General features: G+C 36.4%; 1 protein-coding gene across 1 annotated transcript in view; it reads right to left on the bottom strand.

Moving 5' to 3' along the window:
* The window catches only part of kalrnb (kalirin RhoGEF kinase b), a 176322-nt gene that overhangs the window by 61718 nt on the left and 89128 nt on the right, over window positions 1-25476 (bottom strand). Inside the window, exons 15-31 of the mRNA XM_022673454.2 lie at window positions 24956-25122; window positions 22371-22490; window positions 19755-19973; window positions 17302-17451; window positions 15442-15556; window positions 13999-14114; window positions 13591-13713; window positions 12099-12281; window positions 10822-10946; window positions 10648-10714; window positions 8448-8557; window positions 7354-7423; window positions 5613-5702; window positions 4419-4511; window positions 3088-3199; window positions 2585-2775; window positions 555-656 (exon numbers count right to left, since the gene is read on the bottom strand). Coding sequence (XP_022529175.2) covers window positions 555-656; window positions 2585-2775; window positions 3088-3199; window positions 4419-4511; window positions 5613-5702; window positions 7354-7423; window positions 8448-8557; window positions 10648-10714; window positions 10822-10946; window positions 12099-12281; window positions 13591-13713; window positions 13999-14114; window positions 15442-15556; window positions 17302-17451; window positions 19755-19973; window positions 22371-22490; window positions 24956-25122 — 2153 coding nt within the window. The remainder of the gene's footprint in view (window positions 1-554; window positions 657-2584; window positions 2776-3087; window positions 3200-4418; window positions 4512-5612; window positions 5703-7353; window positions 7424-8447; window positions 8558-10647; window positions 10715-10821; window positions 10947-12098; window positions 12282-13590; window positions 13714-13998; window positions 14115-15441; window positions 15557-17301; window positions 17452-19754; window positions 19974-22370; window positions 22491-24955; window positions 25123-25476) is intronic.

The raw sequence follows: 25476 nt of genomic DNA, 5'->3' as shown, positions 1-25476 counted from the left end.
CGCTAACGCTCCAGCCTTAGTGCTGGAGAAATACGGGAATCTAAGCTTACTGTAAATAGACGGAAGCACTTTACTCACTTTACTTACTAAATCTGTGTAGATTAATATCCAGTGCTTGTTTGACTTCAAAGAACTTGTTTGACTTTTATTACAGTTTTGTTTACTTATCTTAGCTTTACCTAACTTAGTTAGCTACCCCCCTCCCACCACCCAGCGGTGAGACCTACTTAATTAAGAATTCCTTATAGTGTATCCTAAAATGCACTTTATAATCCAGTGCGTATTATGTATGACAATAAACCAGAAAATATACCAGAAAATAGACATTCATTGATAGTGCGCCTTATAATACGGTGCACCTTATTGTGTGAAAAGTGACTCTAAAATAAATACAAAAAAAAAACTCTAAGCTTTATTGAACTATTGTTCAGCACCTCCAGCAACTCCTTCAAGACACTGAGAAAACTATTCCAGGTGACTCTCCCTCATTAAGACACTGAGATTAAAATACCAAGAGTGTGAAAATCTGGGATTAAAAATAAATGTAGTCTTACTTTAAGGATGGTTTTGCTGTCTGAGGTCGGAGTGCGTCCCGCCCACAGGGCAAATTTGCAGGGGTCTCCCTCGATGTGTTCTGTCACACCCAGCTCTGAAGTCTGTTAAATACAGCAGGAATAACAGACACAGCACTACATTAACACAGCTGTGTTCAGCATCACTGAGAACACAGAGAGAGTTCAGATTCAAGAATTCAAGTTTTCAAGTCATTGTTAATATTTATCAGTATATTGAGATTACAATAAAGCAAAACAAATGATGATTTGTTATAATAACATAATTGCGTATCATACTAGAAAATTGCTTGTCCTGAAGAAAATGCAGAATGTTTAGGTAGGTTAAGGTGTAGATTATGGGTTTTTGCTATGCGGTTGCTATGTTTTTTCTGGTGCTTGATATCCCAAGTGGTTGCAAAGGTGTTGCAAAGTGGGTGCCGTGGTTTACACAAAGATTACTTGGGCTGTTGCTGATGTGTTCAGGTGGATGTTATGGTGGTGGCTGCTGGAGTATTTAAGGTAGTTGTAATGTTGCTTATGTGTCTACATAGTTACAGTAATGTTTCAGGTGGTTGCTGCCTTATTTCTGGTGGTTACAGAGATGTTATTAGGTGAGTTCCACCGCATGGAGTTGTACCCCATGTCGTTGCTATGTGGAAACCGTAAGTCCAATCAAAAAGATATATAACAGCTGTTTTCGCACAATCATGCCAAAGAATCTGGAGTTTAAACAGTACTGAATTCTAAAAATTCTATTATTACATATAAATGATAAAATTTGAATACTTTATTTTGCATTACCCACAAATAAATAGTAGTTGTATTTTCCATTTAAATTCAGAGTTGATTAATATTCTGTTCTGGTAACAACTGGGATTTAAGGTGAGCAACACATGACTGAACCCTTTCTGTGCAGAGATGTATTGTAACAAAGTAGAACTACTTCACTACTGTACATAAGTACTAAAATGCTGTATTTATTGTATTTATATATATCTTTATCTTTATATTTTATATATATATATTTTTTTTTTTATTGTTTTTTTTTTTGTAACTTTGTGTATTCAATTTGCAACTTTGTGTCTGCTGCTGGATGTCTAGAATTTCCCCTCGGGGATCAATAAAGTATCTATCTATCTATCTCTCTCTATCTATGAAGCATTATTTTTTCTCCTACTTTCACTTCATCGTGCCTCATCATTGAGTGAATCATGTGATCAAGCTGATCTTATTAGTAGAATTCGCTGCTTCCGTTCTGCCTTTCACTCTGAGATCTTGCTACTGCTTACTTTTTGTATTAACTACATAAAACACTACTGTACTTTTACTTTCAGCACTTGAGTAGTACATTTTAGGGCATTTTCACACTTGTAGTTGGTTTCTTTGGTCTGGATCAGCTGATAAGTGTACTTTAATTGAAGCGTTTTCTTCCTCTGTTTGGTTTAGTATCATATAGGCATAAACTGAAATTGAGCACCAATAAACTATGTGAGCACACTGTCTTCTCTGATTGGCCAGAGCTGTCTGGCACAGGAGCATAAAAGTAAATAAAGTGGAAAGATTCTGTGTTCCAGCGCGTATATCTGTACAGTGTGAAGCTGATTTAACACTGAAAACAATGGAATGTGCAGCGCAGATGTACACATAGTAAATGCAGTGGCGCAGTTGTGTGAAGTGAGTACTGCACACACCGTGCATGTAAACAGCATGGAGCAGCTAAGAAAGCGTTTGTTCATAAACTGCGCCTTATTAGCAGTTTAGCTCAAATAAAATGAGTATATTTGATAGCTGGGCCGGATCACTTTCTTACCACAAGCAAACCCTTCCAGTTAGTTTGGGTTTGTTTTGATCTGAACCAGAGTGCAATTACTGTGTGAAAACGCTCTGAGAATAAAAATGTTGAATACTCTAGTATTTCCACTGTCACTTTAACTTCTACTCAATTTACTTTTTTGATAGAGATCTAGTACTTTTACTCAAGTCTGTCTCTCTAATACTTTATACATATCTGCCCCTGTGTCACAGCGTACCAGCAGTCTGCTCTTATAGACATATTTTGTGCGTCCAGACGAGTCCTTCATCTCTTTGCTGAAGACGAGGGAAATCTCAAAAAGGAAGAGGTGGCGGTCTCGGCCTTTCCGGATCAGGGACTTGGGGTCCCACACCTGGAACGTGTCCTGTAGGATCAGCTCCCCCTGAACAGCCAGGTTCTCATCAAAACCTACAACAGCACCAACAAAACGAGTGAACTTCTGAACCACAACCACATATGCCAAACATGCTCCTGACATTCATTTCATAATGAGTAAAAAGTAAAGGTGTTTTCCTGGCTGGGAGTTTAAGCTCATTGGTTGTTAGCAATGTTAACCTAGCATCGCATTGCCAAATGAAATAAGAACTCTACATTATATTGTACTGTGTCTAATTTAAAGCTATACATTGTATTGTAGATTTTTTAAATTGATTTTTTTTATACTTTGAAAAGCATATTTGTTAATTTAATGCACACAAATTAATCTTAACATCTGCTTACCTTCCAGCATGCTCACATGCATGGCATCGTTGGCTCGCTTAGGCACACTCAACATCACCTCCAGACCCTCCTTTATCTCCCCTTTCCCCTCCTCACAACACGTCAGTAACTCCTGTTACACACACACACACACACAAATTAATTTCCAAAACACCAACACCAACACCAAACAACAAATCAAGTCATTACTTTGGCTTTCAGTCTCTATTAGGATAGATTTTTAAAGTACTATTATTATTTTTTAAGGCATTAGATGGATTGGCAACATCATATATTACAGAGTGTCTATCTTTATACGAACTAAGTCCTTTCTTAAAGATTAAGCACTGTAAGTCTGCTTAAAGTACCCAAAGTTAATTAAAAGGAGCATTTTGATTTTATTTTATTTTTTTACATCACATTTCTTTATAACTTCTTAGAATTATTATTTTATGCTACTTTATTCTTTATTGTATCTTATCACAATTACTTTATTTTTCTTAATGATCTTAATTGTTTTAAAGTATTTCTTCTTTTTACTTTCTAAATTTTATTGGTGTTCTGTTCACCTGTTTGTATGTATAGCACCTTGAGCTGTATTTTAATGTATGAAAGGTGCTATATAAATAAAGTGTATAATTATTTATTAGTATTACACATCCACAGTGCTGTCTGTAACACAATTTCTTTTAAAAAGTATGTTATTAGCTATTTCAATTATTAATTTAACTACTTTCATAAAAATACCAAACTGGCCAAGAATTCCCTTTCCACACTGCTATCTTGGGATAACCCCACCTTTTTAATAATAAATATAAAGCATTCTATTTTTGGCTCCGATGTCATGTGGAAGTGTATGCGAATCACAGTGTATATTTACATTACATGCACTGTTGTTGTGTTATTAAATAATAATAATAATAATAATAAAATAAATCATAAAATAATAAATAATAAAAAAAACATATAAACACTATGTAATAAATATATATATATATATATATATATATATATATATATTATGCATGTAATATATATTTTATTAAATATATTTAATATATATTAAACAAACTGTAAAAGCTCATTCAAAAATCATATATCACAAAAAAATTACAAAAAGATATATACAAAAATAATGAATAAACAAAAAACGGATAAATCGATTCAAAATAGTTGTTAGTTGGTTAGCTGCAGCCCTGGAAACTGTGATATGATAATGACTCATATACAAAAAGCCTGTACATGCCAGGTGTAAACATATCCTACAGAGAAAGCTGTAAATGAGATTTCTACAGCAGTCTGTTTCTCATATAGTGTATTTTATTGATGTATCTCTCAGTTCTGCTCTGCACCTTTAGCAGCAGTTGGTACTTGGTGATCCTCTGTACCGGTTTGATGAGGTAGGAGGAGATGGAGTTGGCCAGCCCGTGTCTTCTCTGGATCTCCTACAGAACACACACATTCCACACACCCCACGAGACTGTTAACATTACAGCCACACACCACTCTTTCATTACCAATTCAAATAAGGAGATACCAGGTATCAGCTTCACCCAGTACTAACAAAAATATTCTGAGCTGACAAAGCTATTAATCATTTTCAGATAAAACCAACAATTAGAAATAAATAACAATAAAAAAGAATCAGAGAGGTTTAAATGACTTTTTTTTCTGTATACTATCATTAATAATATTATTTGCTTGATTAGGAAATATATTTGTCTGCAGTTCAAAATAAAATAAAAAAGGTTCATACACTTTTTAACCAATAGATTTCTGTGACTTTTCCATGTCTTCAAGGCAAATTTTTAAAACATCAGTGCAGACATGGACAATAAAACCAAAAATCAACTTAAACTATAGTGACAAAAAAAAAACTTTAAGCAATGTTGACACAATTTTCAATAATAAAACAATGTGTGTCAGATACTGAGAGCTCCATTGTGTAGGGCTATACCACTGAAGTAACTTAGCTCAAAATAGCTTTACTCAGTCAATAAATGGAAACACACATTTGTGAACTACAAATTTTCATGACTTTACAAAACTTTCTACATATTTTTTTTCTAAAACTTATCCAGGCCTGGAAATTGCCTGGATGACCGTACAAACCCTGATAGATCTTAAATAATATTTAACATAACATTTAAACACCCATGCTATTCTTTGAGTTGTCATGGTTCTGTATTTATTAAGGAACAACTTTTTTATAACTATACAGAACAATTGTTGCATAAACAGTACAGTTTGTAACAGACTTGTAACAAGTGGTACCCCTTTTGGTGATAAATTGAATTGTATTTTAACATGACAGCAACAATCTTTAATTAAATAAATTGAAATGAATTACTAAAACTAAATAAATTATAACTTATAAGTGTGGGCCACATACAGGTCTTAAAGAACATGAATCAAGGAATGAATCTAGTGAGTCACAGGAAGCTCTCTGCTGCCATCTAACTGTGCACTGGCCACACACACCAGCAGTGGGTCTTTCCAAAAACACGAAAAATGCCTGGAGGGGGGGGGGGGGGGGGGGGACTCACATCAAAGAAGCGTCCAGCCTGGCCCTGGATGAGCTGGCTGGAGTCCGGCTTGTTTTTGCAGTAGGTAACGTACATGTGGAATTTATCAGCCTGTGAAACACAGAGGAAAGAGTTCCTGACAAATCTGGTATGAATATATGAATATATGAAAAGTCAGTCCATTTGCCTGTTTTTGCAAATGACTTATGTGTTTAAATACAGTTTATATGCACATCATGATCAAACCGCACATCAAGATTATGACCTGCAATTATTGTCTGATTTTGTAATGATTAATATGGTTGTGTAGCTAATCTGCTTAATCTGCAGTATCAGATTTTTAGAAAGGTACTGAAGACACCTGGATTTTAAAGCAATGATAGCATCTGAGTATACCACTGAGCTGATATTTATTTTTTACATACATGCATGCATGCCAGCTGTTTGTGATGCTGTAAACTAAACAATATGGCTGGTTAAATTCAGAAATTACACTTTTTGCAACAACAAAAAAAAAAATCTGTGAATTTTCTGCCTGAATCGAAAACCAACCCATAAACTGTCCTAATGAGCCAGAGCTTGATTTAAACCTGATATTTTTTAGTAAGTAGAGCGATACAAATTGAGCTTTTTAAAACATTATTGGGCTGTTTGAATGAAAGAAATCTGTTTAGAATGATGTTATTTAATGACTATTATTTAAGAAAAAGTTTTATCAAGAACAGCTACACACAGCGCTGCAAGTCAAATGCAGACAAGTGGAGGATATGGCATCCCATCAATTTCAAAAGTCGAGGGTGCAAAAATACAAGTCGGGGGCGCAAAAATACCAGGTGAAAAAAAACAGCATGTTTTTACATTTTGCGTGTGTAAATTAACTTCTCGTGAGCACAAATGTGAAACTAGTGAGCAAAAAAAGGTAATCGTGTGCGTGCTGAAAAAAATGTTGCTCTCAGGTGCTTTTTTCCTCACGCGCTGTGTGAATTACCTGCAGCAGCAGTTTGTGCTCAACAATTTTTTTGCGCTCGAGTTTTGAAAGGGGTGGTTTTGACAGTTTGGGGGCGGGGCCAGGGTCATATTGGCTGGTATCTCCAGGATTCGTGACGGATCGCCTACCTCCACGAGCCGGAGGAGGGCGGGGAGAGAAGGACAGAAGGAGAGTTAGCTAACTGTGTTTGCTAACATCCAAAGTGTGCCTGTGAGTCACAAGGTACGGAAGGATGGATTGCCCTGGTTTACCCCTCCTCTTTCCGGTGAACTTGACCTTCTGGCCGCTGGGCCTGTGGGTTTACGTGTGGTTTGCCGTGGTGAAGTGAGGCAAATTGCGATGATTTGTGTGCTCTAATCAATTCAGTGATTGGCGTGATAGTGTTGTGCCAGGGTCTGAGGCCTTCATTCGGTTTCTGCTGCGCATTTTTGTTTCTTTTTTTTTAAATTTGTTAGATTATGTTTTTGTCAACATTTTGGGTTTATTTTCGTTTGTTATTTTTCTAATAATCATAGTAATTACATATTTTTTTTTCTTTTGATATATTTTTTTACAGGGCGAATAACACAGAAGTAACGCAATAGTTACTTTTACTGGTAACTAGTTACTTTTATAGTGGAGTAACTCAGTTACTTTTTTGGAGAAGTAACTAGTACCTATAACTAATTACTTTTTCAAAGTAATGTGCCCGATACTGCTTGTAACTTTATAAGAACTCAATACATGCACAGTTTCACCTAAAAAACAACAGGTGCCGCCAAAGTTTGTTCTTACCCATGTGACAAAACAGTGGCCCACGTCCTCGGGCAGCTGCTCGTAGTTCTCCAGCTCTTTTAGAAAAATACTAGAAAAAGTGACGACAGAGACAGTCAGGATATCAGAATGAATAAATATGTTCAGACCTCCATTAACACTTAGAAATAGCAGATATTGGCATCATAAATGATAAATGCAATATAGCAGAAGCTGGAATAACTAAGTGTAAATCTTATTTGAACTTTATGGTTTGTTGCATTAAAAGTTTAAATAATAACTTTTTATAATTATGTAATATCCTGTAAATAATGACTATTTAATTGTTACTTGTACATTATTCAGTGCAAAAGTTTGACATCTTAAATATTTCTTTAATCAAGTACAAACAATCAAGGCAATGTCAAGGCAACTTAAAGGTACTACATTTCAGTGTAACAAGTAATACAACGGATATAAATATGCTTAAACTTCAGTTTTAAATGTTGAAAGACTGAAGTAACAAGTAGACAGTGGTAGTACTGTACAATAATTCACATTTGTAGCCTCATGAAGTCTACAGGAGGATTTTTTTTCATCATATAAACACCTAGTTAAGTAAATTAGAGCTTAATGATGGTAAATTCAGTGAGCTACTGATGGAATTGAACACATGCTTTTGCTTTTTTAATCTTTTCCTGCATCTGTTGTAATTGGATCTGCAGTTTTTACAGTAAAAACTAATTAAATAATTTTAAATAATGGTCCTATTATGTTTTTTAAGCAACTAAACAAATTCACATTCCTCAACTAAGGAAGTAAATGTTTGTTTTTTGTGCCTTATTAATGAATGAATAATTATTAGGTAATAACCTAATAAAGGTATTAAAAACCTAATTAATTAACTATTCAATGATGATTACATCTATTTTTTTAAGAGCCTGCTATTATAGTGTGATACCAGTTTTTCCTGTTTGATGTAAAATGTACATTAAATGTAAATGTAATTCATTAAGTTATTGTACTGAATTATGTATTTACACTTTAGCAATTACATAAAGTAAGTTTATTTACCAGTGAAAGAACACATAATGTTAAATGAAATGAAGGGCGTAATTAGAAGAAGAGACTTATACTTGTTATGGAAATCATATATCTCCTGAATATTCCCGAAGATGACATGCTCCTTGTTGGCGATTCCCTGTGGAATCTCATCCATCCCGCTTGTCATCTCCCAGAGGAACGTCTGCAAACAGAGAGAGAGAGATGAAATGCAGCCGGATAATTAAGCACAGAATTTAACATAATCAGTGTATAACAAACAACGCTCCTTCTGCCTCCAATGAATCCTCAAACTACACTTCCCATAATCCACCTGCTGCTGATGTCACACCATTCATCTCAATTAATGCTGAACTGTTTTGCTGTTCTACTGCCCTTGAATACTGATCACATTCGCCTATTTGCAATCAGACCTGTCTGTATTATACCTCCTCACTCTGTCTTATCCTTTTATACTGGATGTTCCTCTTATTCTGTCTTTCTGTGTTTGCCCCCTGTTTGTTTTTTTATTTTGTCGTTTGTTTTGGTTGCCTGTGTTTTTGGTTCTTTGGTTTGAAATTTTGGCTGGTAATCTGGTTGCTGCTGTGTTTGCTCTCTGATTTACAACTAGAACTACAGCTATAAATAGATCATTCTGGCTTTCTTGTCTGTCTTCTGAGTCATCTAATACCACATGGCCATCACTAAAAAAGATGATGAAGGCACATATTTGCTTGACAGGTGGATTCCTGCCTTTACTGACTCACTGCTGGGCATATGCCATTTGAATATTTTGACAAAACAGGGATCACACTAGATTATTACAATAACATAGACGAGTCTAATGTGTTAAAGGCATTTTTGCCTTAAAAGAAAAGCTTAAAAGTAATTGTGATGCTCCACGGACCTGACATAAGGAGAATAGCACCACTAACTGCATTATGAATCTTTGGTAAAGCAGGCAGAAATCCTTTGTTATGCTACTGCCTCAGTCCACATGCTTCTTTTACTTTTTAATGATGGTTATTTATCATTAGCTTGTCCAGAAATGCATGTCTTTGGCTTAAAGCAACTTAAAGCAACAACTTCCCACAGTGAGGGTGCCCACAAGCAAGAAATGCCATTTCTTGATTAATTATATATAAATTATATATAAGCCTCTACTGTAGTTGGATATGTCATTGCATAATTATGTTTCATTAACGATTTAATTAAATATTGAGCAAAATATATAGACGCATTGAAATTTTTAACGAAACAGAACACAATGAATCGTTTGACTGAAGGCTGAATAGGGAACATGTTTTTTTTTCTTCTTTTTTTTTTTATAAATCTAACGCTTTTTACTATAAAAAATTACCTAAATGTATTGGCTTACTTTTCAAAGAAAGCAATTACAAAACTACAGTTTTTTTATATACAGCTCTGGAAAAAAATAAAAGATCACATAAAAATGATGAGTTTCTTTGATTTTTACCAACTGAAAACCTCTGGAATATAATTAAGAGGAAGATGGATGATCACAAGCCATCAAACCAAACTGAACTGCTTGAATTTTTGCAGCAGGAGTGGCATAAAGTTATCCAAAAGCAGTGTGTAAGACTGGTGGAGGAGAACATGCCAAGATGCATAAAAACTGTGATAAAAAAAACAGGGTTATTCCACCAAATATTGATTTCTGAACTTTGAACTGAAAACTTTATAAATATGAACTTGTTTTACTTGCATTATTTGAGGTCTGAAAGATTTTCATCTTTTTTTGTTATTTAAGCCATACTGTCTGCAGATAAATTCTCTAAATTACAATATTTTTATTTGGAACATCGGAGAAATGTTGTTTGTAGTTTATAAAACAAAATAAATGCTAATGGTAAGTTGCCCTAGGTAACATTACTATCCTAGACCTGTAAGGCTCATGTCTTTCAGCAGGAAAACAAACAAAAAAAAAGCTTGTGAACTGGGTCCAGGGGAGGAGGGGAGATATGTGGACCTCCTGGCACTGCTTAAAACATCCTAAAAGTTAGAGGAAACATTGCCGCATGATTTAAACCGAATTAGTCATTGTTCTGTATACATATATTTTAGTCTTTTTATTTATTCATAAAAACGTAAGAGGTTTTTTAGCCATTTTCGGACAAATCTTTTTGTTTGCCAAATATTCTGTGTATCCCTAGTAAAATGGCAACTACACTTTTAAAAGGTTAGGCCTGTGTTTATGCCTTTAACACTGATTATGATAATCTTGAGTTACATTATATTTTAAGTGTGGTGTAATAAAGAAATACAGAAATACACCTCTAAACACTCCTGCAGGTCCCTCACGTATGCCCTCTCAGTCTGCAGCAGCTCGGCCATGATGTACCTGCAAAAATATATACAGAAAGCAACGTGAGAAAAGCGTAAATAAAGAACATTCAGAATTGATCGTAGCTCACTGTTTTAATCACTTCCTCATTCTGCCGCACTCACTCTTTCTTCCTGGCTGATTTCTTCTTCTCCTCGTTGACCTCGTGGTCTGGGTCGTTGAGGTTGACCTCTGGGTCAGTGTGGGTGAGGCTGGCAGGGATGATGTCCAACTCCAAATCTTTATTGTCCTGTTGAAATAAAAACAGATCTGTTGTGCTGCCTTCAAGATCATAACTGATGATCAACTGTTCTTATAGAGCTTAAAAGCCGAAATAAGTATTTGAATCTGCAGTTTGTATATATGTATATATATATATATATATATATATATATATATATATATATATATATATATGAGTCGAATTTACCTTTACATTTATAGACATGTAATACAGTACCAGTCAAAAGTTTCAACACACCCTTTCTCATTTAATGTTTTTTTCTTTCTTTTTATTACTTTCTACATTGTATATTAATGCTGAAGACATCCAAACTATGAAGGAACTCTTTATATTATACAGTATTTATAACTTAACAAAAAGTGTTTTATACTTTAGATTTTTCAAAGTAGCACCTTTTGCTCTGATGTCAAATTTCTGGGCATAATTTATGATGTTCCAGCTGTCTTAAAGGAGTTTCTAGAGATTCCTTTTTACGGTCTAACACATGCCAAACCCCCAGGGCTGGGTTTTATGTGAGATGTATATGAAGGAAAAACACTTTTGTGTATACTACTAACTGCATATTTGTTCCTTCATAATTTTAAGTCTTTAATATTAAACAACAATGTAGTAAATAATACAAAAGAAACTGTGTCCAAACTTTTGACTGGTACTGTATTTAATGAAGTAATACATTAATTGTTTTGTGTTTTGACCTTGTTTGTTCACATAATTAGTCTACGTTTTTCAGATTTTAGAATCTTTCCTTCTTTTTTCATAAATGCAAAATAGGAAAAAATTAGTTGAACAATATTTATTAACAGTAAAAAAAGACTTATTTCAATATAAATAAAATCTCAGTTATGAGCTGACATTGATTCTTTTATTTTACATATAAATATCCATTATTCATAGTTTCAGTGTTGAGAAGGAAAAATCTGCGTAATCATGATTAATCACTGCAAATTGCACAATAAATTAGCACATTTTTAAGATCATTAAACATGATCCTATTTAAAACACAAAAAAGCCTTGTTAAAATTCTAATTTATTAATTATCAAGTCAGGTAAATTTAATTCAAATATACAAACTGCAAAATTCAAACACTTATATCAGCTTTAAAGGTCCATAAACTTTCAGTTTTAAACAAGGTAAGTGAATGAAGAAGAGTTACCCACCTCAGAACACAGCCCCAGTGCTCGGTCCAGACTGGACCGGTACTGGCTCATGCGCAGGGAGAAGTCCCGGTAGCGCCGGTCCACTGTGGACACCCACTTCTTCAGCTCTGTCACATGAACATGACCCTTCTCCACCAGACTGCCAGCAAGCTGAATCAGCAGCTTCACCTTCTCCTGGGTTTGCTGGCGTAGAAATCAAAAATGGAATTAGACTGTAACAAAAGAACCAGTGCTGCTGACTGTCTAACTGGAGAGCTGCCTTATGGTACTGTGTAGGCCTGTTACAATATTTATTTATTTATGTTCTTGTCTTGATAGACCTACTGCTCTATCTTACACCCTGTCCAAGGCACGTCGCAATGCTCATTGCTATCTTACACCCTACCAACCATCTATTTTCATGCCTTCCCGCCTGCATTGTTTAAATAAGTGTGGTGGCCATTTTTTTTAGCTCTAGATATTTTCAAAGTAAACAACAAAGCACTTTTGTACATTGCTCTGGATGTGTGACAAAAGTTATACACAAAAAAATAAATAAATTCTACAATCAAAAATGTTAGAAATCAAAAGGAAAAGTGTATGTTGCAAATTCAAAAGAGAAAGAAAATTTAGCAAATATATATTTTTAAATATACTTACTTACATTATTATTCTTTGCAGTTATTTTAAAATGATTCCACTTTGGATTTTGCCCGTCTGTTCTTTCATTTTTGTGTTCTTGTGAATTTTCTGTGGGTTTTGTGTTTTTTCTGTTAAAGACTTTGTTTCTGGAATCTCTCATTTGCTTCTGATTTATTTTTGGCTTTTTTTTGCTTGGCACAGTTTTCATGGGTGGGTGGGGCTTAGAAGAAGGAGTTCCCCTTGAATCTCCATTGGTCACCTAATTTTGGACTCACGGGTACCCTGAACCCTCGTCTGAGGGTCTTCCTCGGAAATTACTACTTACAAGGTTGGAGGTCGTAATGACGACTTTACATGTGTTTGGGTGTTTTTTGGTCCGATGGAAAAGGACCCCAATAGGAAAATTATTTTGTTTATATTTTTGGTCTATTATCATAAAAAACAGGAGGTTTATTTTGCTCTACTCCAAGAGAATTAAGCTAATTAGACGTGCTTTAGGTGAATGATGTTTTTAGTCCATTAGAACCATAAATCATACTAGACTTTTTTTCACATATTGATAGTAAATTTTATTCCTTTCAATTTTTTTTTTTTTTTATTATTATTTTAATTGCAGATTAATTTTTTTTGGTGTAAAAGTTTTGCCAAAAAAAAAAATCACTCCATGCATCTGCTAAATACTCTAAATGTAAATGTAGATGTAAATATAGAAATAGTAGCCTATTCGATATTTTAATGCAAATAAACTCTTTACTGATAGAAAATCATTTTGCAATGTTGTGGAGATCACTATAGAGAGGAAATGAGACGTTTCTCTGAATTCACCAAACGCAGCACAATATTAATGCTCCTGAGAGCAGCGCTGCAGTACCTTTGCAGAGACGCGGAATTCCTCGTAGTTTTTGAGCAGTTCCTGAGTTTTTTCTGTGGTTTCACCTGGAGACGTGTGTGTGGACAAATACTGCTCACCCGTATCCTGCAACCAGTCCAAGGCCTGATAAAGAGACAGAGAGAAGGACAGAGAGAGAGAATAACTCTTATTAACTCTGTATTCATGTGCTTGTTCACTCAGACTTTAATTGACCTATTCATTGATTATGAATTACGTTCTCGCTCCGGTCGTGACCTAATAACCTTACATAAACATAAAAAACAATTTACAGCTTACTAGATTTCAGCTGTGTCACAGTCTTTAGCACACATCAAAAGCATTACTGTCCCAATAAATCAAGACACTACTACAGCTAGTCTCTTTAGGTCAGCAGAAAGTCCTCCTGACCTGCTTGGCATGCCGTTCAAACAGCACGTACTGCTGGCACTGGTCCAAGCGCCTTTTCTTCATGGTCCAAAAATGCAGGACACGATTCTCTCTCTGGAGTAGCTCGCTCAGGATGGCTATTGTGACACACACACACACACACACACACACACACACATACAGAACGTGCACATTGCCTTAGAAGTCACTGATAAATATTTAACATTTTATAAAAATCACTATTTTGACAGGATTAGTTTCTTTGGTGGTTCTGGGGTAATTTTCTTCTTTCTAATTGGGGTCTTCTGTGATTTTATTTCCGTTTGGAACGACCATGTGTGTGTTTTTCCCAGACATCCTCTGAGAAAATTACAGGCTGAATTACCTACTGTTTTTCGCTGAACTCCGTAGTCGTGGTCATTTTAGTCTCTTTTTTTTTGTCATTTCATATTAAATAAAATAGCTATTTGTCCACTGTCCGCAGCGTTTATACAATTTGGGCACCCATTTTCATGGAGATCCACGTAAACACAATGGCGAGTGAAAATGGAGGAACTAATGAACACGATGTCATGTGACCGAGAAAGCCTAAAACTCACTGGTCCTCCTGTTTTTTCAAATGCAGTTCAGACACAAGACTTTTATCACTGACTAGAAGTGTGAAATTGTTTTACAGACGTCCCCCTGAGAAACTTATCCTGTCCGGATAGGGCTTTAGATATTGATATTATAGCTACCATCTGTATGCAAATAAATTCAGACAAAAATGTCTAGAAATGGTTTCGTTCTTGAAGGAGAAATCCAGTGTGAAATGGACTGAATGAGATGAGATGAATGAAGTGCGCAGCTACTTTGAACTTTTACTGGTGTAAAAAACATATACAAAAACATAGCAAAAAATTCAAGATTGTTTAGAAAAAAAAAAAATCACAAATTCACGGTATAAATCAACATAAATAACAATATTATTTTCCCTGTCTTGGGCCAAACTATTAACTGAACAAAGACACAGCTGCTTATGAAGTAGAATAAATTTAATAATGTGATGCATCAAAACTAAGAGGCTTTTTAGCAAATATGCTGCAACATGTTTACATACAAATGGGTAAAAGCAGTGATAGTAGAAATATGTAAAATCTGTAAATATAACATAAGTGTTATTAATTAAGCAACCAGCTATACATAATAGCACAACTATGTAATTACAAATTAAATATTTAAATAAATATAAAATGCAAATTGAATTAATTTGATCATTTCACATAATGATATCAATGACAGCTCAGTGTGTATGAAGAAGAATTCCACCTGCCGAGTCTGATACATCAAATACAACATACAAACTAAAACAAATTTGAAAAATTAAATAATAAAATAACAGTAATTCAGTTGTCTTGCCTTACAGTACATTTGACTGATTTAACCTGAGACAGACATGAAAAGCCGGGTCTGATCTAGACTTACCTTTGACCTGCGTTTCAGGAGCGCGGTTGTGAGTGGTGACACCCGGCATGCTGACGTTATTGCGGTGGATGTACTTTAAAAAGACCTCAGCGTTCCGTCTGGCAAGAGTGCAAGCCTGCACACACAACCACACAGACTCTTCAGAGAACAGAGGAACAAACATCTTGCAGTAATCTTCTCTGTACCTTCAATGAGACAAACTCTAATCTGATGAGTTTATAAATACTTTTGCAAGTGACTTTATATCATATAAATGTATAAATTATATATCACAATCAATGCTTTAGCCCTTCTGTTTTTATAACCACCTGTTTTGTACCCTAAATACTCAGCTAGTGTCACACCTTAGCCCATGTCTGTCTTGTGTTTCTCCCTGATTTGGTCTCTTGTGCTCCTGCCCCTCTGTTTTCCTGCCATGTGCTTCTGTTGTGTTTTTGTGCCTGTCTCCGCCCTAGCTCCGCCCCAGCCCTGCCCTAGTAATTAGTGTTCTCACCTTGTGTCTTGTTTGTAACCCCGCCCCCTCGTCATCCAAGCCCAGGTGTTCCTCACTCTCCTCATGTATTTAAGTCCCTCTGTTTGAGTGTTCAGGGTCGAGTCTTTTGTATCCTTGTCTCCTGTATGCCAGTTTTGTATTTTGTGTGCTACCTTGCTGTGTATGTGTCAGGTTGGTTTTTGTTTCTTAGTCTGTGTTTCTTAGTCTTTATTTAAGTTGAATATTATCCTAGCCTTGTTTTTTGTAAGTTTTTTTTGCGTTACCCGCGTTTTGTTTACTATTTTTATTTATCTTGTTTGTTTAATAAATATATATATAATACTCTGCACTTACGTCCATCCCTCCTCTTCACTTCCGTGACAGCTAGCACATTACTGACCTTAAAATGTGGTTAACATTATGACAGTTGTAGTTTTAATAAAACTGTTGACTTTGATCCATGAGCGTTTTTGAATGGTTATTGAGTTATTGTATTGGAGTGTTTGAGTTATTGAGTTAATAAGAGTTGAATAAGTCACTAATAGACCAAGAAGTGCACCATATTCTAAAGTGAGGTTCTACACATCACTAAAAGTACAAAAAGTATTTAATAAGTCACTCTCCATTGCTATTTTAGTGCTATTTCAATTTGACACTAATAACATGTAGAATTACACAATAGTTTATGACTCAGAGTTTAATTAACAGGGTGGTAGCAAAGTGTGTATTGTCAATTTTAACAACTAATACAGCAATTATTACTGAATTATACATAACATACTTATACCAATTATACACTAATAAACATTACACAGTATAAAGCTTAGTATAAAGTTAATAAGTTGCAATTGTCTAACTCAAGCTTTACTAAGCAAAGAACAAGACATTAATAAGCCCCTAATTTGTGTTCATTAAAATAAACTTTACAGAACCCTCGAAGAATCATATTTTTTTAATCTATAAGATGTTAAAATGACATGACATGACAGCATTGAATCATTTTTCATCAAAATCTTTGATTATATAATGAATATGATGTTGATTCAACCGTGAATAAACACTGAAATGGAAAATAGGTACAGCTGGTAGATTCTTGCTGTATTCATCCACTGGCCTTCTAAGAGCACTTTTCAAAGACTTCAGCATGTATCTACTAGGGTGATTTCAAAGCGTCAAACTATAAAAATGCATTTGAAATATTGTGTTTATACTTTCTTATTAACATATTAACGTTTACAGCATTTATTTGCATAGGTGAGTAGACTATATGCAGGTGTTTCCAAGCTATTTTTTAGCCAGAGTCCAAGCTGTAGCAAGAGTGTAAGTGCAGGCATGCTCTGTGAGTAAAGAGGAGTGTGAGTGTGTGTCTGTGTGTGTGTGTGTTTAACCTTGAGGAAGGCCTCTTTCTGCTCCAGGTGTTTGTTGATTAAGGGAGCCACGTGGTCCGTGTCGGCCGCTGAGCCCAGCTTGTCGTGAGCTCCACACCAGTCCTCCTCCCTCCTGTACTCCTGCTCCAGACTCTCCAGCACATTACACACCTGCACACACACACACACACACACACACACATGCCAAAATCACAGCCAGCAGGTCAGTACTTCACACAGTGTCAGACGCTGATTAACACACCACATAATCAGGTTTGTTTCACATCACTCAAACAACTCAACCGTGTTTTTTCGGATGTTTTCACACCTGAAAGTCTGGACCAGAGTCAGAACCAAGGTTCATGTATTTGTTTTGTTGTATATATTTAGTCTGGTTAGTTTTGGTTTTACACTGCAGTTTAGTGAGCGTAATAAAGTACTTTACTACATCCTGTCATTAACCACATGGGCTGCTTCTCCATATATACAGCTCTGGAAAAAAATTAAGAGACCACTTCAGTTTATGAATCAGTTTCTCTGATTTTGTTATTTATAGGTATATGTTTGAGTAAAATGAACATTGTTGTTTTATTCTATAAACTAGACAATATTTCTCCCAAATTCATAATTAAAATATTGTCATTTAAAGCATTTATTTGCAGAAAATGAGAAATGGCTGACAAAAAAACAAAACAACAAAAAAGATGCAGATCTTTTAAACCTCAAATAATGCAAAGAAAACAAGTTCATATTCATAAAGTTCAGAAATCAATATTTAATGGAATAACCCTGGTTTTTAATCACAGTTTTTATGCATCTTGGCATGTTCTCCTCCACCAGTCTTACACACTGCTTTTAGATAAATGTATGCCACTCCTGGTGCAAAAATAAAAAAAAATCAAAAATCAAAGAAACTCAATTTTTAAGTGGTCTCTTATCCAACTCATTTTATTTGATTATAATTATTTGTTTAGCTCACACTGCTGCATGACGAGTGCACGCAAATGGGAGATGTTTTTTAGCACAACACTGGTTCATTTTCTTCTTTGGTTAAATATATATATATAAATATAGGCCCAATCCCATTTCAACCCTTGACTCTAGCACTCTACCCTACCGCTCTGTTTTGTGTGTTCATGCCTAGTGGTTGAGTGTGTTGATTTCTGTTTGGTTTGAGGGTGAGTGTGAAGTGTTAGGATACATGACTCTTTAAACAGGCTTTTTCAAACTTTTTCAGAGGCACACTCAAAGCAAAGGACTATGAGAATCGCTGGCAACATGGTGGCACAAGTGACTAAAGAAACCCACAAATTTGAGTACCATACTTTTTTAAAATATAATGGCAACAATTAACATCTATTTTCTGTTCTTTTTTGTACATAAGGTGCACCGGATTATAAGGCGTATTTAAAGCAGATAGTAGTAAGGAATAAGGGTGTCTCCATATTTTCCTTCTAATTTTAGCAGATCTAGTACATCAATGTCAAAAGTCGGGGGCTCAAAAATACCAGGGGAAAAAAATTACCCAGCGTGTTTTAACATTTTGCATGTAAATTAACTTCTTGTGAGGGCAAATGTGAAACTCACGAGCAAAAAAAGGGAATCGTGTGCACGCTGAAGTCAAACATACACTGGATGTTAATCTACACAGATGTCTCTCCTGAAAACTGTTTATTTGGGTGAGTAAATTGCTTCCATTTACTTAAGTAAGCTTAGATATTCAATATTTTATAGCAGTTATCAGCTGGCATACATAAGGCGCACTTGTCGGTATTGTCCTTGTCAAAATTAAGATGGCCACTATATTACCCTAGTTTCATATGTCTTTTCAATCAAAACAAGCATAAATAAATCGCTATAATGTCATCTCAGAAGTTAGCTAGCTAACTTTCCTGTTTCACCTTAAATGGTGCAACTGTCAGCAGAGGCTGCTGCATTTAAGGTGGAACGGAAAAACAAATAAAATAAAAGCTAATAAAAGCTCATTTCAGCTCTCCATCACAGAGGAATTAAGGAATGAACATTAATATTAATAGTATTAATTGCTGCATCACAGGCCTCTTTTCTGAGTTTACTTTTTAACCAGCATCTAGGTTGCTGAACTTTTGCGCTCCACTGCTATATATCTGTATTAGGTGTTTGAAGAGTTGTCCCAATTCTTAGGGGAAGGATTTCACGCCTTTCAAGGGGAAGAGTTACACTTGAAAACAAGAGGTAGGGGAAACAAAAGAGAATTGGGAATGGGCCACAGTCTGCAAATAAACCTAACTTTGGTTTGGTATGCTCCAAATTTTACTATTTTGGTTCTGACCAAACTAAAACAATCAGAAAGTTTGAACCAAACAAGGTAGGTGTTAAATCAAGACACCAAGACACCATACTTTAATTCACATGCACAGCTGGAGTCCATGCGATGCTTTTATATTCCACCAGGGGGCGACAACATGGTGTCACAGACTTTTTGTGGCACCCACCTGTTCCGAGGTTTTATAAAAGGCCACTGAGGCATTGACTAGCTTAAGCCTGTCCTCCATCTTCAGCATGAGGGTCTGCCAGTGGAGGGCCACCGTCTCGGCGCAGGCCCGCACCGCGTCCGGGTCGTAGTGTCCAGCCTGCAGCAACATCTCTGCCCTCTGCTGGAGCTGCAGCGCGCTCTGATGGGTCCGCTGCAGAGAGTCGGCGTGGAGCAGAGACTGGGGTCGGGGAACAGATCAGCAGAATATGTTCAGAAACAAGAACAACTAACATTTATTTATATATACACTACCAGTTTTCCTATATTATAAATGAATACAGAAGTCATCCAGACTCTAAAGGAACACATAAGGAATCATGTAGTAACTTAAAAACGTTAAACGAACCAAAATACTCTCTAAGCACTTAGGTGACTCTTTACTGGGGGCCTGTTAAGTTGCAATTTCTGAAGCTGGTAACTCTGATGAACTTATCCTGTGCAACAGAGGTAACTCTTGGTCTTACTTTTCTGTGGCAGTCCTGATGAGAGCCAGTTTTATAATAAAATTCTTGATGGTCTTTGCAACTGCACTTGAGGATACTTTCAAAGTTCTTGATTTTTTTTTTTTTTTTTGGATTGACTGACCTTCATTTCTTAAAGTACTTGGTTAAACCTTGCTTAGTTGAGTAGTTTCTGCTATAATATGGATTAGAACATTAATGAAATATTTACTGTATACCAACTCTAACTCTTCACAACATGTGATGTTCATTACACAGAGCTTTTAATATTTTTTTTCTTTTAATTGTACAATAAAAAAAAATAGATGAATTAATCACAGAGCACATAATTAAATTGATTCATTATTTTAAAAAATGAAATCACAGAAAACACATGACATGCTCAAAAATGAATCTGATGAACTGATATCTTTTGATCTTGCTAGCTGTTTGAATCTTGATGAAACTGGCAGATGTGCGGTGTACTGTCCTTGAGAGAGGCAATTAAAGGCACAATCTGTGAAACGCTCTCTTCAGGGCCAATTCAATTACCGATAAAGTGCTGCTTCACTTTTTAAGGAGTGTGCTGTATGAATCCGGCACACCGCTGCCCTGTTTAACCGCAGAGCGGAGCAGAGTGTCTCAGTGTGTGAAGGCCTGCCACTGTGGGAAGTGTGACAACTACTTTAACTCTAATAGTTTCCACAGCACTTCACTCTCAGGCCTTGCTGCATTATTGCTTATTTGGCCTTATACACTTCAATCCATCAGTCTCCTGTTCTTAGAGAGCAGTAAATAGGCCTTCTCTGACTTTGTGCCAGTTTGCAAACAAATAGAAAACTATTGTAATTGATTTTGATTAAGAGATGAACCCGCAGCCCCGCAGCGTTTCACTGTGATTGGCTCGGCTGTAAAGCGGAGAGAAAGCTTTGGCGAATAGTCAGATCTGCTCTTAAGCCCGCTCACGTCTGATTTAAACAAGCTGTCCTCAGTTCTGAATTATATGCAGCAATTTACTGAATTAAACTCAGCTGACTCCTGTGCTCCTCGTATTTTTGCTGAGTGATGAAGCAGCAAAACATTAAAACTGCACTGCAAAGTTTCTTTAGATTTTATCTACAGGAAGGACTTCAGACGAGAAAGGTAAAATCAGATCCGATTTATTTTCCACTTTAGTGTTAATATTATCAAAATGCCTTATAATCTGTACCAAAATAAATATTGAATTGTTCATTAATTACACAAAAACCCAGAGTTTTATATATTTTTTATTATATCTCTGCTGCAAACTATAGTGTGCATGTTGACACAGTGTTGAAATCAACACTGAAATGGTGGCACTGATCATACATCAGTGGTGGCACTGGGATTAGGTATAGCCCAATGACTGTAAAAACATGAAGACAGCACGTATTTTTTTAAAAGTAAATCCTCCACAGGTGTAGTGCCTCTGCTGGCTGGTTGCAGTATGACGTGTGGCTTCATCCATCCCCATATGTTTCGATGGCACAGGCCTTGAAGCCCTGACAATTTTCCATCTCCTGTGTCTAATTCCAGCAGTTTGTTTTCTCTGTGTTAATTTTAAGAAGGTGGGGCTACAGTTACTAATTATTGAGGCTACAGTTACACATTATTTGACAGACTGATTGACAGCATTGGCTGGAACAGACTCTCTGCAGGGCTGTTTTGGTCAAGCTAGTTAATAGTACTATAATTCATCATTTCTTATAACTTGGTACATTTGAATATTTGCAGTGTCATGCTGTAGGCAATAGTACAGTAGGATCCAATCAAACTACACAATTGGTGTTTGACCGCAGAAATACGTCTGCTAGAGTGGAAAAAAAAAAATTGTCACAATACCAATATTTTGTGGACAATTTATTGTCCCAGAAATTATTCTGATAAACGATATTATTGTCATTTTAAGACTATTAAATGTCACTGAAAACAAAATAATAAAAAAAATATTTATAGCCTTTAAAAAAAACTACATTATAATGAATCATAGTTAGGTAAAAGTATACACAAACATACAAAAAAGTCGATAATGTAATTATTGTAAATGCATTCTGTAGCACCTATAGTATAACAGTTTAAGGCAGCATTTTATGCGTGTGTGTGTGTACAGTTACCTCAATGGCGAGCTGAAACTGCTCGTGCTCTCTCTGCAGCTGCTCCGCTTCAGACAGAGATCCAGCGTTCACCGTATTGGCCGTCAGCATAGACTCACCATTACGGATCCAGCCTAGCACCTATCACAGGATACATTCATTAATACCACGACCACACAAGCGCTGACACACAAACACACACACACACACACACACACTTACACACACACACTCATACAGAGTATCAGTAAGGTTTACATCTCCTCACGGTGTACAAACAAGAGAATTCAGCAACCAGACCTGTGCTTTATTAGAAATTTCTGTGTTCTGACCAACAAACCAGTAATTTTACTAATAATATAGTAAATTTCCATGTTTGATTTTTTTTACTCTTTATTTTACAATATATATGTAAATATGTATATATACAGATGAGCAAAACATTAAGACAACAAGCCTAGTAGTCACCTGTTTGTATTGTAACCTATAAAGCTCACTCTACATGGCCTATAAAGGTGACCTGTGGTGTCTGGCACCAAGACTAAACTGATTAGTTTCTCATGTTTTTAATAGGTTTCGTCTTTTTTTATGGTTAACCGTTCATTTACATGTACAGATGTCATGCAGACTCATGAAGTGTTGCCTCAGGGGAGGACTTGGGAACACCTACACTGGTATAAGGTGATAGTGTTAAAGTGAAAGCCAGATAGCCAGAGTGCCAAATGGGTAGAACATTCCATTTCTGAAGTCATTTCTGGATATTTAAAATTCCTCGATTCACAGTTTCACGTGTGTAACAGAAATACATAAAAGAGACCATTACCGCCCACAGTGGACAGTGCAGTGACTGGTAATGATAATGATTTGAAGCTTCTGGCTAGAATTGCCCATGTAAACAGACAAGTGACTCTGACAGAAATCACATCTTCATTTAATGCAGGAGACAGAATATATACAGAAAATCCAAAATGCAGCACAAAGTTTGAGCTCCCTCCACAGATATTCTACTCCACTTCAGGATCTTAATATATTTTTCTTAAGCCACTTCTTTCCTGCCATGGCCATATGTTTCAGGTCATTGTCATGCTGGAAGGTCCATCCATGATCCACCTTCTGTGTTCTGGCTGAGGTCTGAAGGTTCTCATTCAAGATTCTGTGGTTCATGACCTTGTACATCCCAGCACAATGCGGGGAGGTGTTCCTGTACCCTTAATGACAGTGGGGGTGGTGTTCTTGGGGTCATATGCAGCAATTTCCAAGCTCAAATTTGGTCTTATATGACCACATTACATTCTCTCAAGCCTTCTCTGAATTATTCATGTGTTCACTGGCAAACTTCAGATGGACCTGTATATTCTCTGTATATTCTTGTGCAGAGAGACTGCAGGATCTTAATAATCCATTATGACAAAAAATGTGTGGGTTTTTTTGGCGACTGTGCTCCCAGCTCCCTTGAGATCATTAACACTCTTCTCCCTTCTTCCCCAGAATCATCTATAATTCAATAGGTGAGATCTTGCACAGAGCTTTAGACCAAGGGAGATTGACTGTTATGTTGCACTTCTTCCATTTTTAAACGATCACACCAACAGTGGTCTCTTTCTTACCTAACTTCTTGCTAATGGTCTTGTAGCCCATTCCAACATTGTGCAGGTCTGTTCATGTCTTTGTAACTGGGTAAACTTACAGAATCAGCACAGGGGGATCAAATAATTGTTTTTTTTTCCCACTGTACACACATATATCTTTGCACACATAATCTGATTCTAAACATTGCAGTCTGTGACCAGGAACCTGACACTGAAGGATAAAGTAATGCTGCATTGGAGCTTGTCAGAGCCTATACCCTCTCCAGCATTTTAATTGGGTGGAATAGGCTGGATCTCGTCTAGTTAGTCTTCCTGGCTTGAGAGCTTGAGCAGACAGAGAGAGAACACCACTCTGTGAACTGATGAGCTTTTCTGCTATGCAGGACAGCAAACTGAGCCCACGCAGTGTGTGTGTGTGTGTTGAGAGAAAGAGAGAGAGAGAGAGAGAGAGAGAGAGAGAGAGAAAGAAGTGGAGTGAGAACAAAGGGAAATGCAAAAGAACAAAACCACTGGTAATGTTCATATTGCATGAAAACTGGATTTATTAAGTCGGTTCTGTTTAGATGACTGTTGTCACTGTTATATGCGAGTACTCAGATCGGATTTGCATGTCTGAACATCACAAACATCTGGAGTGATGCAAAAGATACTGAGATTCATCCTTACAAATATGTATTAAAATAAAATCAATCTGGATGTAACCTAGATATGGCAAAATTCAGATTTGGGCTGGCAGACTGAACATGTCCTTACATTCAGACAGCAGCTAGATTCAGGCAGAGAGTCTTTAATATTGTGTTTTATGTTTTCAAAAAGGTTAAGAAAGAAAGAAAAAATAAAGAAAGAAAGAACGAACAACAGCTTTGCTGCCGAAACACGAGAATGGAAACCGAGCGATCAGCAAAATAGGCCAGGTGTGAAACAAGCTGCATAGTGCAGTATGGTCCACAAATGATGACACACAGACACACACACACACACACACACAGGCACACACACACACACACAGGAACCGACCTGTTTGACCTCGGCCTGTAGGTGGCGCAGCTGTAAACATTGCTCGAGGCGCTTGTGTGTGTGTTCGGCACTCATCTCCAGCTCGTGCTGCTTCTCGTGCAGAAACTCCAGCAGCTCCTGAACCTGAGCAGCCAGGTCCACGTCCTTCTCCCCACTCAGGTCCATACCTGCAACACACACACACACACACACACACACTTATTTACCAGTGACATTGGAGATAATATGTTGGTTAGAAGAACAGTGAGCAGCACACAGGTTTGGTTGCACTGCAGTTAGGTGGTTGCTATGATGTTACTATAGTGTTGCTAGGTAGTTGCTATGATGTTGCTGAATGGTTGCAATGGCAGTGCTATACCTGGTTGCTAGATGGATGCTATGGATGCTATAGAGTTGAACCTAACCAGCCAATGCGCTCACATGGTGGATTACAGGCAGATAGGGTTGCAGCGGTAACCGGTTTCACGGTATACCGTGGTATTAAAATGCACGGTTATCATACCGTGTGTGTTTGCTTATTA

Source organism: Astyanax mexicanus, chromosome 5 (assembly GCF_023375975.1).
Source record: "Astyanax mexicanus isolate ESR-SI-001 chromosome 5, AstMex3_surface, whole genome shotgun sequence".
Classification (NCBI taxonomy): domain Eukaryota; kingdom Metazoa; phylum Chordata; class Actinopteri; order Characiformes; family Acestrorhamphidae; genus Astyanax; species Astyanax mexicanus.
Note: the sequence above shows the minus strand (reverse complement) of the source record. Positions and strands in the feature narration are given on the sequence as shown.